Below are 19,549 nucleotides of genomic sequence, written 5' to 3'. Positions count from 1 at the left end.
ACAATATTGCCCGCTTTTTTCTTATGAAATATATTATGTACCTTTTAAGGATAAAAAAATATTTACAAATCAAGGAGATTGGAAATTTGTCAAAAGGCAACATGGAAGATGGAACTAGGTAATTAAAAATTAATTTAGTGGCTATAAAATAGGTATACTCATTTAAAGTTCACATTAAAACAAAATATATTTTGATACCAAATGTCAAATTCATTTTGTTTTGTGAATAAAGTGAATCATGTTGATCAATTTTACATTTAAATAAAATAAAATACTAAAATTCAATCGCCAACGACCATACCACGTTGAATACACCAGTTCTCGTCCGATCACTGAAGTTAAGCAACGTCGGGCGTAGTTAGTACTTGGATGGGTGACCGCTTGGGAACACTACGTGCCGTTGGCATTTTTTTGAAATATTTTTATAAAACAACATAATTTAAAAGAAGTGCCAATAGACCACGTACGATTTTTTACAAACCCCAATTACCTTTAAACTAAATGCTTTTTTAAAAACTATAAGTATGTCATAGTTTTTGTTTTTATAAAAATTAGTTTGATAGACCTGAACAAATAGAAGAATATAAAAAATCTCCAATTTTATTATTAGGTAAAATATAATTATAATTTTAAATGTTAGGTTTATCACAGTTTAAATTGTATCTAAATATTATGTCCAATATTAATATAAAATCGATATATTACTTTGAAATTCTACAACTATATAAACTACAATCATAAAAATATTTATTGATGTCTAAGATAACTTAAACACACAGTTAAATCGCTACCTATACATAATATTTAGTATATTGTGTAGTAAAAAAACTGTCAACCATTGACCGATCTCGTGGGATTCGAGGCTATATACCGCAGCCGAATAATGGATGGAATTAATCGGTAGTTTTAAAGCCCCCCCCCCTCTACAATGAAATATTTATATATAGTTATAAAAAAGTCTGAAATATCTATTTATAATTAATAATCTAAGTAAATAGTAATTATAACGATATCCACATAAAATAGTAATTTTTTTTTTAAACAAAAGTTGTAACCCTTCTTACTTAAAACTCGGTTGACCGGCGCCTTTTAAAAATTGCAGGTGCAGCCCAGGCACCCTAGGCTTACAGTAAAATAAATTACTTTAATAGCAATATAAATTTATCATAAAATATAAGTACTAATAAGTTATATGATGGGTTGACAGACCGTCTTCGCTCAGGATCGTTTTACCTATGCTATAATTTCTAATTGAATTCAAATCTAACACAATATACATTACACTATTACATTGACTTGCTCCTCACAATGACGAAGATGCATACAACCGTACAGCAAACCGGTTTACTATCCCCCCCCCTTTAAATTTTTAGATTCTGAACGGATCGCTGAATGTATTGATTTTACAATGATGTGATATTTTATCGAAATCTTAAATTTTAAAAATGTCAACACATTTAGATGGAATGCAAAACTATAGAAATGTTTTTTGGAACAGCTGTGAATTAATCGCATTTGCACATAATATGTACATAACAATATAATTTATTGTATTCAGGTCATGCGTAAATGCAAATTTAAATTCATTCAATTTAAATTCCAAACAATAAAAAATGATTTTTAAATTGACAAATTGAATGTTAAAGTCATGGTCTTAGAAGATATCTTCGAATATCGTAATTAAAACAGAAGATATATACTAATAACTGATTTGTAGAGAAAATTCACCTCAAATAAAAAAATAAAATCACTTTTGAGTAATTTCCAATTTGTAAGTATAAGTACATCAACTTGTTGTCATTCGTGAAGCCACTTCGCAAATCAATAATATCCTACGGTTTATTTTTAATCACCAATAGTAAAAAAAATTGCAAATCAATTACAGTTGGAATATCTATGCTTATCTAGAGTTACGGTACGCATGTTATAAAATTTGGGTTTAATTAATTTATTATTTTGTTAGTTATAACTGATGTTGAGTGCTGTAGTATTGTACTTTTGAGAGCTTATTTTATGTACATAACCTATAATATAGGTTATAAAACGTTTCTTAAACTGTGTTCCGCGAAACTCTCATTAAAATTAAAATTTAGAAGTCCTGTTTGTATGTCGTTTAAAATATTTTTTGGATTAAATACAGTATACAGTATACACGTTGTTATTAAATTAAAAAATTATATTTTTTATTGCAAATAATCCTTACATAAAATGACGCTAAAAATGACCAATGAAACCCAGTAGAGGTTCTATAGTTGTCGAGCGGTAATAACTTATTGTTGAAAGCCAAAAAAAAAATCTAAAAAGCAAAAAAATTAAAATTAAAAGTAGGGGTTCTACGATAAAAGTGGACATACAAAAGTGTTCCGTGGATAAACATTTTTAAGAAACGCTGACCTATATAGACGTATGCGGAAACGTTAAACTAAGTTTTAAAGGTAATGCCATTTTAAAATCTCGGAAAACAGGATGCACGAAGGTCTTACAAGTCATCTCTCGTATTATACCAATATTATATCATTGATAAATTAATATTGTTGACATTAATAAATTGTCCACCTATCTGACGTACGTACCGTGTTTATTGATCCGTAATAATAAATTAGTAGAGCCACTATTATTTCATCTATGAATAATATACTATATTGTATATAATACAGGATGATCCATTTAACGTAAAACAGTCATTATTTCAGAAAATATTAACGTTTTTGAAAATATTTTCTATTTTTATCGTTATTATTTATAAATTTTTTTCCTTTTTAGATGACAAAATACATTTTTAATTTAATATTACGGAGCAGAATATTATTTGGAGTATTTCGATCTATATAGAAATACAATTTTGGACGAGAGCTTAAAGTTTTGCCTACCTAGCGGAGTAGTGGATCAACATTTTGCGGAACACCCATGTACACTTCCCTCCAATCATATAAAAAATAAAAAAAAACGTATTTATAACTCATACACTTCCTACTCATTGAAAATTCGATTTTTTGTATAGAAGCACTCCAAAAAAAATAATCTGTTTTGAAAAAAGGAATTAAAAATTGTAAAAATATAATTTTTTTTAAATGTTGATTTTTACTACCTACTTAATAGTTAGTTAACTACTAATTATTTAAATGCTGAATAGCCCAGTACCAATTGCTAAATAAATAATAAAAACAATGATGTAAAACAAATATCTTTAAGAACGTTAATAGTTATTGAATTCATGAGTGTCTTATTATATTATATTATTACGGATTAGTGATTACCTATTATTATCCTCAATCCTGTATATATAATAAACATATAAAAAATAATTTAATACCTATAATCTATAACCTATAACTTACTAATGCAATTGTATTTATTGTTAATTCACAAATTTCCAGTATATTATAGTTAAAACAAATTCTTTTCATATTGATTACAATTTACAGTGAGATCAAAAATAATCGTGGATAGGAGGAGAATTTATTACCCTTTCTCTAGATGCAATTCGATTCACACTGACCTACCGGCTACCGGAACAATAATGTTTTGTACACAACGGTTTGTCAGATTAGAAGTAATAATGCAGTACAAGTATAGGTACAACAGTGAAATAATAATAATACATGTGTAATGCTCACACGTGTACTATGCTTTATGATGTCAAAGTACAAACTACGAACGACCTGCGAACGGTTTTTGTGTTGGTACCCATCACATGTGGCTTTGTCGGATATAATGTTATTTTATTATTATTTATTATAATAATCTAATGTGAACCGTGTCCGTATGTATACGATTATTATTATTATTATTATTAATTGAGTTTAATCGGAATGGATATAATATTATTGTGCAACATTCCCGTTACCAGAACTGTGATGCGTTCGTCTCGAGGCGGACTTATAATATTTTGTATACGAGAGTATAGTCTGTTTTTGAATTGAAATCAGCGTACGTGAAAAAAGACCGTGTCATTTACGACATATTTTTATATAAATCTGAAGGAGTTCAGTTGTGCCCGGGATGTCGTTTACGGCGTGTTTATCATTTTTGGCGATAGCTTTGCACCTGGCTAATGGAGGGTATGTGTACAAAACCGAATATTTTACAGTACCGGTAAGTGAATATACAATTATTATTCATTTTTTAATTGGTGATCAGCTCTAAAAGTATAAATAGTTAAAATCGATATTGGGGTGAATATTTTATCAAGTATAATAAGGTTTTAGAGACGTTTAACGCTAAAATTCACAACAAATTCTAAGAGAAATAATTAGTGGTAAAAATGGGTGGCATCTATATTTTTTAAAAGAGAAGTATTACTGCAAATTAATGAAACTTGAGTAGGTTCCTAAATAAAATAAAACCAATAGCTTAAATTTAATATATTCTGTATTTCTTATAGAATAAATCATCGCAAAAACTGACCCATTCTACTTGTGTCCAATTATCGTGATTCAGTGCTTTACTATACTAAAGTCAAAGATAAATGATGATTTTAATTCCATTCCAGTTTGCCAAGGCTTTGTCTTTAAAAAAAAAAAAAATGGCTGGAATGAATAGCGTATAGGCATGTCACATAGTATCATTGTGTATTAATCAAGGTGAAATGATTTACACGGGATTAATATTTCAATGTGTGATAAATAACCATTAATGTTTAGTTTTTTTTATTATCTTGAATAAATAATTAAGGTTTAAATACATACCCAAAACATTCTATAGTTCCTAATTATTAATCAAACATTTTTCTGCTGCCTAAACAAATACTTGCTGTACAATAACATTAAACTATTTGAACAGATTTGATAACATAGGTATATAAATATATTGATTTATAAATTTTGTTTTTTTCACACACGTGTTCCTTCCCCTACCGACACTAACAACCCACAAACAAACCACTACAGCTAATGGCCGAAGCTTAAGATCAATAAAAAAAAAAAATTTTGTTTTAGCTTTTGCTTTTGAGTTTAGGACATTTATTTCAGCGTAAAAATTGATTAAATATAAATAATTAATATTGTATTGAATTTTTTAATGAATGACATGAATGTTATTCACTATACTACTTTAGAAATATTAGTACCCCGTAAATATAAAATTAGAATGCATACATGTAACACAGTAAAAGGTTTTTTTCGGATTCAACAGCGTTAGATGTTACATTCTGAAGAAAATTTTTACATAATGTTAAGAAATTTTTTTTGGGGAATTTATTGTATGTAAATGTATTGCAACATTTTTAGACATTGTTTTGAAATTTTTTCTAACAGGTTGACCATTTTAGTTTTACAAATAATGACACATTCCGTATGAAGTACCTCATAAACGATACGTTCTGGGAACGAGAAAACGGACCAATATTTTTTTATGCTGGCAACGAAGGAGCTATCGAAATGTTTTGTGAAAATACGGTTTGATTTGTGTTTCAGTCTTCAGATAATAAAAAAAAAAAAAAAAAAAACAAGTCAACGGTTCAATAATAATATTATGTACACGTTTCCGCGTCCAGACAGTGTCAAATTTTAATCAAATCCAAAACGCTTTTTTGTATTTGTTTTAAATTGAACGTACATAATAATATTAATGACTACGTTTGTGTACCTATATAGTCCGTCCCACGAGAGATCAGTACCTTCACTCGTTCACATGCAGAATGACTGGCAGCGACCCGTCCGAGGCCCCGTTTTCAGCACTATGTGTGAGCGTTGCCGAGCAGCAGCTGTCGGTGGGTGGGCTGGTGTGTGGAGGAAATTGTTCTGTCCGGAAAACGGTACTGGGTTCTGATCTCTCGTGGGCCGCAGTATAGTATCTATATATATACATACCTATAATACGCTCGTCAAAATACGGTTTCGCAGGGTTTCATGTGGGAGATTGCTGAAGAGTTCCGGGCCCTAGTCGTGTTCGCCGAGCACCGTTACTATGGCGTTTCGATGCCGTACGGTAATCGATCGTTCGACGACATCGGCCGGGTGGGCTATCTGACCTCGCAACAGGCGCTCGCTGACTACGTGGACCTTATCACTTACTTGCGGCACAACGGGTCGTACTCAAACCGTGAGCTGTACCAGACCGGCGACATTTACGACACCGTCGAGGGCGGCACGCCTGCACCGTCAGCCGCCAATCCGGTGATCGCTTTCGGCGGATCGTACGGCGGCATGTTGGCTGCCTGGTTCCGTATCAAGTATCCCGCCATCATCGAAGGGTTGGTGGTCATACCCATAGGATATAATTCTGGACCTTGGGTCAAGGAGGGCCAATCTCACTTTTTGGTGAAAATGAGATACAGGGCTTAACATATTATACATAATTTGAATATGTTTAGCCCTTTATATTAGGCCCTTTTATTTCAGCAAAAAAGTGAGATTGACCCTTATTTTTCCAAGAATTATATACATTATACTATAGAACAACTACTAGATAGCCGCCTCCTTCTTATCGACGAAGTCAGCCGCCATTTACAAAGCGGGCAATGATTACAAAATAATAATATTATCGCTGTATAGGTACCCGTATGTATATAATATGAATAAATGCAAAATAAATGTAAACATTGCCTGCTTTGCAAATGACGGCCGACTTCGAACATTGGTCACATATGTAGCATAAAGACGGCTATCTAGTTGTCGTTTATATCTATGGTCATACCTAAAAGTCGTGGCCTATTGTTCATTGTACCTAGGTATAAGAACGCTCCGGCAGTTGTGTTACGGTCGGCTTGCGAAAGGCGATGATCGGAACCTAACTAAAATATAATAAATTTAAATTATAATATGCTTTATGATATTAAAAATATAGAATCTGAGACCTCTGTAATACAACCCTTATAACATGTTTTTGGGCATTCATATTTTGAGGTAGATATTTTTGTTATGTGAGGTGAGGTTACAAGTTGTTTTCAGTTTTAATTATTCCTATTTCTATTTTTTACTTCTTATTATGCTTTTTACGATCGTTATTTACACGATTTAAGAAAACTTAAAATTTTTGAAAATATCTGCATAGACGGAAATGCCGACGGAAATCCCCCTAAAAGTCCTCCAAACCCGCGTATAAAAATTACTGAAAAATAATTTTAATATTTTCTTTTATGAATATTGTCCATACAAAAATACTTCGAATATTTTCTCAATAAAAGTGGTAAAATAATCACTTTATGTGTTATGTCATAGTGAAATATGAGTTTAATTTGATTTATTTTTATTTTTAAGTTCTGATAGTGTAGTACCTACGGCCCGCCAAGCTAATTAATGTTTTAAAAATAATATATTGTTCTCGTTTAGTTTTCATTGTGTATATTATGTTGGAAATAATTTTGTCACGTTTTGTAACTTATTTTGTTATGTCTTTTTAGTGCTATTGCGTCGTCTGCACCGATATGGCAATTCACTGGTATGACACCGTGTAATGCTTTTTACCGGGTCACATCATCGGTATATACAGATACTAGTGCCGAATGTGGTTTGACGATACTAGCATCTTGGAAAGCTATTGATAACGTTACGAAAACGGGTAATGCATATTTTTTTATATTATTATACTAGATATAGAGTTCACCGTTAAATATTTTATATTGTACTTTTTTAAACCGATCGGATTTGTTACGCGTTCGCAATGTAATGTAATAATTATTTGATGTTATGAAATTGTAATTTCATCAAACGTATATTTATATGCCAGTCGATGGTAAGGCGTGGCTGTCTCAGAAATGGAACTTGTGCTCACCGTTGACAAACGACAATGACGTCTCGACTTTGAAAGAATGGGTGTCTGAACTTTATGTGAACTTGGCGATGATAAATTATCCATATCCTGCAAATTTTTTAACACCATTGCCCGGACATCCAGTTAAGGTAAGCATTATAATTTTTAAATATATAATAACTTACTTTAAATTACTATACAACTAAACCTCTGGGTTGCAGGAGTGAAAAAATAAGAACTCCAGTGAATAAAAAACTTATTTTCGATTGTTTAATAATGCTTAAATAGTAACGGATTATATTTTATGGTATAAATGTATGATAGGTATTACGTGTTATTCTTATGTATGTCACAGGAAGTTTGTAAACCAATGAAAAACCATAAAGAAGACGATTTCACACTTTTGGGATCAGTTTTCAGAGGATTGAGTGTATACTTTAACTATACGGGTACATCTAAATGTTTAGATATTTTGACCTCTTCTGCTCCTACACTTGGTGAAAAGGGATGGAGCTATCAAGTAATATAAATTGTAATACATGTTCTGTGAAAACAAATTTGATTTAAAACTATCTACGTTTTAGAGCTGCACTGAAATTGTTATGCCAATGTGCTCTAATGGAATAAAAGATATATTCGAAAAAAAGCCGTGGAATTTTGAAGAAAATGCTAGATATTGTTTTGAAACTTTTGGGGTCCAGCCTAGTATTTATTCGATTGAGAAAACATATGGTGGTAAAAATTTAAACGCTGCTTCCAATATAATATTCAGGTAACTATTAGTTTAAGTTAGTTTATAACGTATTTTATTACGCAAACCTTAAACTGTAAAGTATATTGGATGCAAATTGAAATAGAAAGTTTTATTTTGGCTCACAATATTATTAAAAGTTAACTTATAATCTGATGTAGTTACTACATTATTATGTTGTTTGAATAAAATCGAAAAGAAATATGACAATTATTATCAGTGTATAACTATGTGTACTACGGTGCACAATATATTAACTAACTAGTAATATTAGTGTATACTGATCTCTGATTCTTGATATCTCGATTTTATGAGTTATAACTCTTAAATGTATTATTAACTTTATGTACAAAATTACATAATTATAATATTACAGCAACGGTTTATTGGATCCATGGTCGAGTGGTGGAGTGTTGCAAGACATATCGAAGACGGTGCTTGCTGTGGTAATACCAGAATCTGCGCATCACTTGGACTTGAGGGCCTCTCACGCCAAGGACCCAGAAAGTGTGATTAAAGCCAGAAAATTCTATAAGAATTGGATTAAAAAATGGATATTCCACTATAAAAATCATCCGACACGAGGTTCAAACAACTCGTTTGTTAAACAACAAATAGTTCTAACTATTTAAGACGATGTTAATATTTTTACATGCTGACAAAATCGATGATTCACTATGATGTTGATTTATTTCTTAATGATCAAAAAATGAAATACCCAAGTTTTTATCTCACGTATGTAATAAAATGTAAATTGTTTTAAGATAATATTCGACACATTTTTTTCGGGAATTCAATTCGTTTGATTTTGTATTATATGTACTTCGACATGTGCTGTAGTACTGTAGTTTAAATATTGTACTATTTAGTAATTGGTAATGCACTAGTGCGTGATTGCAATTTCCAGTGGCGATAGCCAGTATACGTCACTGCAAGGGCCAAAGACTATAGGAGACCAATATCGCATACTACTCGTGTTTTAAATGTTGTTAATCAGGTATGCTAGTTAACGCTTCTGTATTAAATGTTCAATATATGAATATGTTGAATTTGTTTTACTTTTAAATCTCTTGAGACTAACTGAAATATCTCATCAAGGAATTAAAATATATCTCACTTAGTCACTGCACGATTATATAAAATATATTTAAATATATACGTATTTTAGGGTTTTATTATTTAGGTCTATTGGCAGCTAATATTATGATAGGTAGGTATAGTTTTATAGAATGGGCCATCGAGTTAGATTTAACGAACTTACTCAAAGGTATATGCATATAGTTGTTATGATCTAAACGAGCTAGCTCAATTACAATATATTGTATGTGAAAAAACATAAATAGCATATCACATTTTCAAGTGTTTCTTTCTTGTTATATTTACACAATTTAAAGTGCCAAGATTAATCTTATCAGTTCTGTTATTTTTTAAGTATCCAAAAAAACTGAACTTCACATTAAAATGTATAGGTATTGTATCTGTTCCACGCATCACGGGCGATGACAACCGGCTAGGACACAGTAACATCTATACGTCGTTGGGCTAACATTAGCAGAGTATATACCAAATATATTATTATTATGAATATTAGTTAATAATTGGCATTTATATTCGATTTATATTTGATCCAAGCGTAGTTTTGTAGTTGTTAGTTTTTGTTGTTGTTGTAAATGAAATTCTAACAACTTTAATATGTTTATTCTTGCGTGCTCACAACTGTTGATGATAATTTTCCACGCTACCAGTGGCTATAACTACACGACTAATTACATCACTGTACCGGTAAGTAAAAACACGGTAAATTAATAATAATAATTTTACTAATAAATAATAAAATCCAAAGTTACCTAATTATTAATATTTGTTTATAATAATTCTTCAGTGCGTTAGAGGTGTTCTAGATAACAAGAAACACTCAACAATTTAAAGGTTTAAACTGCGTTGAACCTAATAATAATTATTATTGTTGTATATAAAAATGGATAAAATAATACATAATATTATTTAAAGTAGTTTTTGACATTTAATCATGCATGTGAATTATAAATGTTGTTTCATATGAAATCTTATCATATTTGATTATTGATTATTTTGTTGAAGCATTTCTAAGAAATATTGGTGCTTGAATAAACTCTTCAAGTCAAAAACTCGTTGAATTATAACTGTTTGGATTTTAATTCATACGTCATATTATACGATATTAGCTGATCCCGTGCACGTCGTTGCTCGTAAAAATGACAACTCAAAAAAATTGTGATTTTTCAATTCCTTTTGGGTATAATTCGCTGGAGTAAGTGCAACTCGGCCGATTAACCAATGGCACCAAATAATAAATAAATACTATTTCTAATAATTATTTATCCTATAACCTGCAATAGCAACCATTTATAAACAAACATTTCCATTGTAAATTTCATAATCCCTGTTTGAGCCCCTCCCCGTGGTCCTATTGGTCGTAGCGTGATGTTATATAGCCTATAGCCTTCTTCAATAAGTGGAATATCCAACACAAAAATAATTTTTCAATTCAAACCAGTAGTTCCTGGGATTACTGCGTTCAAACAAACAAACTTTTCAGCTTTGTAAGATTAGTATAAATTCTAGTTTAAATTGTTGGTCTGTAGTACTCTAGTACATTATTTTCACTCGTATTTTTAAAGAAAGATCGACATCATATACCTATTTAATGTGTATTGTTTTAGGAACACAAATACACAATTTATTCAATTCATTTTTTAATTTATTTTTTTTAATGACATTTTATTTGTGTTAAATGGCTTACGAGTAACGGTAATAAAAATTAAAAGATTTTATTTTTAAAATACGACACTATGTCGATAATCTGAATCAGGTCTCCCATTTCCCAAGTCTAATAACTTAAATGTAAACCTTGAATAGTTCAATGTTTTTAAAATAATTGATTGTTTTTAAAATTAAAATAGATTAGTTTTGTACCTACCTTTAACAGTAATAAAATAAAACTGAGTAAAATGATACCTAATACAATAATATAATTATTATAATATGTAGTTGTGTAATGAAATACAAAATATGTAGAAATAGTAGAAATTTACATATTTTGTAAAATATTATGTACTTATTTTTTTTTACCACAGGTTGATCATTTTAGTTACACCAATGATGATACATTTGAATTAAAGTATCTTATTAATGACAAATATTGGGATGTTAATAAAGGTCCAATATTTTTTTATGCTGGTAACGAAGGACGAATTGAAGATTTTTGCGATAATACTGTAAGTTTTTTAACTAACAATTTAACTTTAGGTTTAAAGCGCATATACTACTAGGCATACTATAACCATAGACTTATAGAAATATACAGAACATTTGCCCCGATAATTGGGAAGCGTGGTCGTGCCAAACGAATTAAGAGAGATAGTTTGAGTTTTCTCAAGAATGAGAAAAATGGTACTGTTCCGAGGATAGCCAATACATGGCTTTAACGTCGCCTGATCCTCGTAACAAGCGCCACTCACTTGCACGTGTTATCATTCCTAATGTTCCCGATTGTTCCGTCTATTTCTATAAGTCTATGACTATAACGTGGTTTACATTTATCTCTCATATATAATTATTATTTAAACTTTATAAAATGACTTCATGATAAATAGTAAACGATTTTTTTGGTCGTCTTGTATAATATAACACTTAATTTCATATGAGAATCGAATTAAGTATAACTATTAATAAGTTCGTGTCTTTGGTGATTTTCAACTTTTTCATTCCGGAATTTTTACCTCTTTTTGGAACCGTTACTGGTATAACTGTGGTGTCTACTGTATTGTTTATTTTACGCATTCCAATAAATTTCTGATAATACTATTATTATATCACGGCGCCCTGAATAGGCAATTTAGCTTCATCATTGTTTTGGATCCATTTTCCCGATATTTTGACACTATCGCATAACAGTGTTATGTTTTTGCATAAAGCAAAGATTGTTTATCCGACTTCAAAAAACTCTAGATGACATTTCCCAGCTGATACACTAACTAATAACCGATGTACATACAAAAATAATAATAATTGTGCATTTAAATGCGACAAAAAATATCAAATAATATAACATTAAAAATAATAATAATAACAGAAAACGAAAGGTCATGGTTGTTTGTCAAGTTACACATTTATATGTCTGTATACAGACGAAAAGTTTATAATTTATCTATACACGAAAAATAAAATAGGGCTTTATGTGGGAAATATCAAAAGAGTTCGAGGCATTGGTCGTGTTCGCCGAGCACCGTTACTATGGTGAATCCATGCCCTACGGAATGAATTCGTTCGATGACAAAGAGAAGTTGGGCTATCTGACTTCACAGCAAGCGATGGCTGATTTCGTAGACCTAATAAAGTATCTGCGTGACGACGCACTGAGTGTTGGCAGACGTCCTAATCCGGTATTCGCTTTCGGTGGCTCGTACGGAGGAATGTTGGCCGCTTGGTTCCGCATCAAGTATCCTGCCACTGTCGAAGGGTCGGTATATAATATGTATACAGTGATAAAACTTTATGATATGAACCATTTACACACATAATTGATATGTATGTAGAGTTTAAAAACTCTGAATTCACAAGTAACTTTGGAATTTTTAAAATTCTTATCAGTTTTATTTATCATGTTAATGATATAATGTTATTATTACAATATTCTTGTACTTTCTTTCCAAATAACACTTAAATTTACATACTACTCAGTACATGTGAATATGTGATGTTCTATTCTTATATTATAATTGATTATAATTGTTTTTTTTTTTTTAATTTAGAGCCATAGCTTCGTCAGCTCCGATATGGCAATTTACTGGGATGACACCGTGCAATGATTTCTACAAAGTGACGTCGTCGGTTTACAAAAATGCCAGTGCCGAATGTGGATTGACTATTTCAGCATCTTGGAAAGCCATCAATAACGTCACAGAATCAGGTAAAATGTTTTATTGAATCAATATAAAATATCTAAATTGTATTTACATTTAACAGTAGGCACTTACTTTGCTTTAAAGTAGGTAGGCTAATTTAGTAACTATAGGTATAGTTTAATATAACTCATTAAAACCACTAATTGTCACACAATTTCACTCAAACTTATATATAAACCTGTTAACTTGCAGACTGCCTGTATTATATAAATCAACCGGTTCATTCTATTTAACCTTGTTGTTTTTTGAACTTTTTTATGAATAAAATAAAAATAATTCGATATTAGAAATTTTGTTAAAATTGTAAATGACATAGTTGGTTCATCATTTCAAAACACATAGAAAACAATATATTAATTACAGGATTGATGCACTTCTACTATTAAAAATTACTTATAATTGTTTCCAAATAGACCGATTTTTCATAATTTTCTACAAACTAAGGCCAAAAGTCGTTAAAGCTTTGTTTAGAATCATACGCGATATGCAAGCACAAATATTCATGTTTGTGTAAATTATTTTGGCAGGAGTGCTCACTGCTCACTAATATAATATTATAATTTATAATTAATTGAACCACGTCTACGGTTTTTCGTAGATTCTGGGAAAACGTGGTTAACGGACAACTGGAAACTATGTAAACCATTAAAGGACTCCGACGACGTGGCACGGCTTAAATATTGGGCTACTGATGTGTATGTGGCACTGGCCATGGTTAACTATCCTTACGAGGCTAATTTTCTGGCTCCTTTGCCGGCGAATCCGATAAAGGTATTGATATACTGTGTATTTGTGTGTTAATAATGTAAAGCTTAATCGCCTAAATCTGTATAATGCCAAAGGCTTATCGAGTCAAAAGTATTAATTTTATAAACGATTAAAATTCAAAATGATATTAAAGAGTTATATCAATTTCAATTAATTGACATATTGTTATATGATGAATTACTTATTTTTGTTCTATACAATATAAGGTTTTAATAATTAATGCTGCATTTTTAGATTCAGAGGAGCGATAAATGTATTGATTACAATAATAATAATGTGTGTTTTTATTTAATTTTTTTTGTCTGTTATTTATTACCTTTTGGAGCAGTAAAAAAGCCTAGATTTTCAATTTCAATATCTTTTCAGGTAGGGAAGTGGATCTAGTTGGTACTTTAGGGGGGTAAAAAGTAAAAAATTTCCAGTAGTCGGTACCTACCTACCTTTCTTAATTATTTGGAATTTATTGATGGTTCATAACAGGTTAATTTCAAGAATATATTATACTTTTATTTATCTTATATGACATAGTGACATATCGTTCTCTAAGATATTTTACTAACATTAATAATATTAAAAAATATCACTAAATTAAGGTATTCAATTTTTTGTTTATTGTTGATAAGAAAGTAGAATCTGACGAATTTTGACTTTTAATAATGTTAAGTTTATTATTCTTTTAATATTAAATCAAACTTAATGAAGTTTCCAAAAAAAAACTTGACAACTTGTGACATAACTCGACGAGATCACATATTGTTTTACGTGTCCAGTCTTGAACCGCGATGTAGGCTAGGGTGATGTGGAATAATAATAAAAATACGGTTAATTTCTATCGTCAGGAAGTCTGCAAGTCGATGACGAGTCACACGGAAGACGACAAAACGCTGTTGATGTCAGTGTTTCACGGGCTGAGCGTGTATTTCAATTACACCGGATCGGCTAGCTGTTTGAATCTGTCGTCGGCGTTCTCGGATGATATGATGAACGGATGGGATTATCAGGTGAGTGCAGCCCTGTTCGGGAACAAGTAATCATTCTGCTGTTGAATGAGTAAATAAATTTATCATATTATGAAATAATATATAATATATCCTACCAAAAATGTCGATTTATTTTTTAATGTTTGACCGTTAATAGAAATAAAACTCTTAAAAATGATAAAATATCAATAACAGAAAAATTATTGGGAAAAAATAGACATACATAATATAATATTATTATCTGCAGTAGTCTTGAAATTTTTTGTCTTCGTAATCGATAATAACTCTTTCTCCGGAAACTATTATTTAAAAAATGAAAGCTATCGAGGCGTTTTCCACATCATAATATATTATAAAAATAATAAATAAATATTACGAAATGCTAATTAGTAGGTAGAAATTATCCATCGGTTAGGTTAGGTAATATTATATGCTAATGTAATTATAATATAATATATATTAAAGAACCTACATAACAATATTATGTAGTATGAACTCTTAGCTAATATTTTATTATTGGCACGACTCGATACATCTATAAATCATAATAGCTAATTAGGTATGTAGGTACAGATTGTGAGACACTGCCGTTTTTCTATAACTAATCAATTATCCGAAATAAAATGTGAACATTGTTATACAATATACAGCTACATGATGGGGGTTTTTCAGGCTTGCACGGAAATGATAATGCCATTATGTACTAACGGCGGCGAGGACGATATATTCGAAGCCTACCCGTGGGATTTCAAAAGCTACGCGGAGTACTGCGAAAATCGATACGACGTCAAACCAACCACAGACGACGTCGAAAAACAGTACGGAGGCAAAAATCTCAAAGCCGCGTCCAACATCATATTCAGGTAACGATAATAAAATTATGTATAATATTATATATAGGTTAGGTTAGGTATTTACATATGTGCGCAAAACGTATTATTAATCATAATTGATGCTAGAGTATAATAATATGTAAGGGACGTAGTGACCGAGTGGACTAAGGCATCGGTTGTGACGCGCACCGTCGCCAGTTCGAATCTCGGTCACGGGCGTCACTTCTCTTTGGGCAACCACGGTGTCTGGAGAGAGAGGCCACCATCCACCACCCGGCACCAGGGCATGGCAGATACCTACAGGTGCCCACTTAAAAATTCTGCCTAACACAAAAACGTGTTCCCGTCCCAAAAACCCTACAGTACCACCATATTACAGCTAATGACCTCAGTTGACGGGCTTAAGACCAATAAAAAAAAAAATAATAATATGCAAATTCAATATAATTTAATATATTTACCTGCATCATGATATTATTATTTGTAAAGTATACTTGTCGAGATGGTAAATTCGGAATTGGTTTGGTTGTTGCCCTCAACGAAAATTGTGTAATTTTTTTACGCAATTATTTATCAACAATTTACACGTATTTGGTTAAGTAAGCGTGAGGTAAGCGACATGTGTCTCCGACCCCACTCGTATCACATTAAATATTTTGCAATTTATCCAATACATAATTTTTTTTATTTATTTTAATTAATATCAAAAAGATAACTGGGCTTTACAGAGAAAAACTCGCAAGGAGGCCCAACCCTGGGCCCTATAACCCTATCTTAGTTTACAAATAAAAAAACATTTTTCTTAATAATAATAAATAATTTCAGATTCATGTTACAAGTGTTATTAAGTATGGTACATATATTTAGTTTTAGACGCATCATATGAAATATCGGAGTCAGTGGGAAATATTTTTTTTTGAAAAGGGGTAAGCGTCATATTGGCATATATTGGCCACATCAGTGACGTATTTATGGGGGGGGGATATGGGGGATAGATCCCCTCCCTTGACCTTTTTTTTTTAGTTTAGGTATAAAGTTTAAGCTGCAGTACTGTTGCTATTTATATTTTATAATTTTGTTATCCTGTGGGCTGCGAGTGATATTACCCAACAATAACAACAAAATTAAAATAGGACTATATTCGAGAGAAATCGGGTAAAACCCGCTAGTACCTAACCTATTATACTGTTATATACGTAGAACACGAAACTAATTGCGACAGCGGACAGAAAACGATAAGGAATTCGTAAATTTTGAAATAAATATTAAAAAATGTATGTGTTTTGTGATTATAGACTAGACTTAATGGGTTGGCTATGCTTTCTTGTCACAGAGAGGTCGAAATTACAACAGATGAAGTAATTGATGAGTTGTGCTTAAAAAACAGAAAACTAGAGTTTATTTTATAAATTAATAAAACAGAGTAAAATTAAAATCAATATTATTGTTTTTATTGTTAGCCTTACATGGAGTAACTAACAAAAGGTTGCATCAACACTAAAAAATTTTGATATCCCCCTCCTCAAGAAAATCCTATATACGCCCCTGGGCCACATCACTGGGTATGATTGGATATCACTAAATATCTAATTTCCCAGAAAATAAAAAGCTTTTCGACAGCCAGTTTTCATGGGCCAGTCTAAGGTAAAATAACTAGCCGCATATCTAGTGCTGACCCCATGGTTTATAGGATCCAACTGATTGTGTAGTTTTAGTCTTTAGATAATATATAGTAATAGTTTTTAGATATAGGAGCTCTATATTGAGGACACTTAAGTCTTCAAATAGTTTGACAATGTATAATTAGAATATATTTACACGCAAAATATTTGGATTGTAGTACATGTGTGACTTATGACAAATTGTCATAATTAGCCCCTAAAGCCCCCCCCCCCCCTATTTGCGCCTATGCCTATTGCTTATACTTGTGTTATACCTCTGACTGACTATAGCAACACAAACGTGTTAACCATACCTAGCACCCACAGGTATCCTAAGTCTGTGTAAAATGGAAAGGAAACTTGTCGTCGGTTGAATATACAATAATGTTTTAAATTATTATTAAAATTAAAGTTCATTGTATACAATCACTGAATGTTACCTGTAGACGTATTTGGTAATTCGGAACAAACGCGTCAGAAAACTATAGTAATTAATTGATAATGAATTATTTTCTTAGCAATGGTTTATTGGACCCGTGGTCCAGTGGCGGCGTGTTGAAGAGTCTCTCGTCGTCCGTTAGGGCGTTATTGATACCAGATGGTGCTCATCACTTGGACTTGAGGGCGTCACATCCCAACGATACGTCATCTGTGATCCATGCAAGGAAAACCATTAAACATTGGATCACAAAATGGATTTTTGATTACAGATATCGCAAGTAAACGGACGACTATTGCTTCACACTTCACAGTTAATCATTCCATGTAAAATACATGCGCGTTTCATGTACGAATAACACACTTGAATTATTATCAACCAGTACGATATTTTTAGTTACAATATAGGCACCTAATACCAGGGGTGGATCTTCGATATTTTGATAGGGGGGCACATATAAATTGTGAATAAATTTGAATTAATTATACATACATACTATAATTTTTAAACAATAATGATTATAAAAACAAGGCTGGGCATTAATGAGTTAAAAAGTTAAAGTTAATTTTATATTAACTTAACTGTTAACTTACTAAATATCTTTTTTAATTTTAAGAAGTAAGTAAAGTTAATTTATTTTGTTTTTAATTTTATTATATTTCACTATTTCAGTCTATTTCGTTTTCATGTCAAAAAATATTAACCCTCCTCAAATATTCAGATCAAAATTATTCTAAGTGATAACTGATAAGTAACAAATTATTGTGACACCTTACGAGTAGCGTGAAGGTGCTTAGACTCATAATACAAATAGATACAAAATAACCGAATCCGATGCGACTTTCTAATATACAGGTATACATGCCGCATAGATACCTTTAGGCTATAGCATATATCTTATGGCCCTCCAGTAGGGTTATTACAAACTGTCCGTCCGAAGTCTCATAGTATATTATTTTTAATGTAGCCTTTCATTATTTGCCTGTATATCCCGCATCTCTTTTTGTGATCTGGATAAAATTAGTTTGACATTTAAAAGAAAACTACCTAATTAATAATTATAAATGTATACCTAATCTAGACTTGACTGTATAATCTGTACTTACAGAATTATTGAAAATGTGTAGGTTTATTCAAATAATGCCAGTTTTAATAATTATTTATGTTAAATCTCAAGTTTTGAGTAGGTAATTAGTAAACAAGTTAACAGTATCGTCTGGTTTTGACATGCTCAGTTTTATTCCTATATGGGCTATATGATATTACCATATTGGTATGATAACAATATAAACACTATTTTATTTTGCTTCAGTTTTCAGTTGAACAAAAATGGCATTATCTTAAAACAAAACTTATTTGTTAATCGCAATTTTACAGTGGCCTTAGTTCACAAGTCTATAAATTACGACAACCGACGATAGGAAACAATTATCTACTACCTATTGCATTAAAATAAATAAATTAGAAAGTTGTATTAAT

General features: G+C 31.1%; 2 protein-coding genes and 1 non-coding gene across 3 annotated transcripts; all 3 read left to right on the top strand.

Annotated features, from left to right (window-relative positions):
- The first annotated feature begins 287 nt into the window (after positions 1-287).
- LOC132942230 (5S ribosomal RNA) lies at positions 288-406 on the top strand. Its single transcript, XR_009664247.1, has one exon. It is a non-coding gene; the product is annotated as a 5S ribosomal RNA (ribosomal RNA).
- A 3,356-nt stretch (positions 407-3,762) lies between these two features.
- Positions 3,763-9,492, top strand: LOC132941235 (lysosomal Pro-X carboxypeptidase-like). Its single transcript, XM_061009186.1, has 8 exons — positions 3,763-4,095; positions 5,256-5,396; positions 5,844-6,193; positions 7,343-7,500; positions 7,669-7,841; positions 8,048-8,212; positions 8,277-8,464; positions 8,820-9,492. The coding sequence occupies exons 1-8, from the start codon at positions 4,003-4,005 to the stop codon at positions 9,073-9,075; spliced, it is 1,524 nt and encodes a 507-aa protein (XP_060865169.1). The 5' UTR covers positions 3,763-4,002; the 3' UTR covers positions 9,076-9,492.
- Positions 9,493-9,923: 431 nt separating this feature from the next.
- Positions 9,924-18,746, top strand: LOC132940237 (lysosomal Pro-X carboxypeptidase-like). The gene is made up of 8 exons (XM_061007712.1): positions 9,924-10,225; positions 11,560-11,700; positions 12,655-12,944; positions 13,237-13,394; positions 13,988-14,160; positions 14,997-15,158; positions 15,810-16,000; positions 18,150-18,746. Exons 1-8 carry the CDS (start codon positions 10,136-10,138, stop codon positions 18,352-18,354), a joined length of 1,410 nt encoding a protein of 469 aa, XP_060863695.1. The 5' UTR covers positions 9,924-10,135; the 3' UTR covers positions 18,355-18,746.
- The last annotated feature ends 803 nt before the right edge of the window (positions 18,747-19,549 follow it).

Source organism: Metopolophium dirhodum, chromosome 3 (genome assembly GCF_019925205.1).
Source record: "Metopolophium dirhodum isolate CAU chromosome 3, ASM1992520v1, whole genome shotgun sequence".
NCBI classification, from domain to species: Eukaryota; Metazoa; Arthropoda; class Insecta; order Hemiptera; family Aphididae; genus Metopolophium; species Metopolophium dirhodum.
Note: the sequence above shows the minus strand (reverse complement) of the source record. Positions and strands in the feature narration are given on the sequence as shown.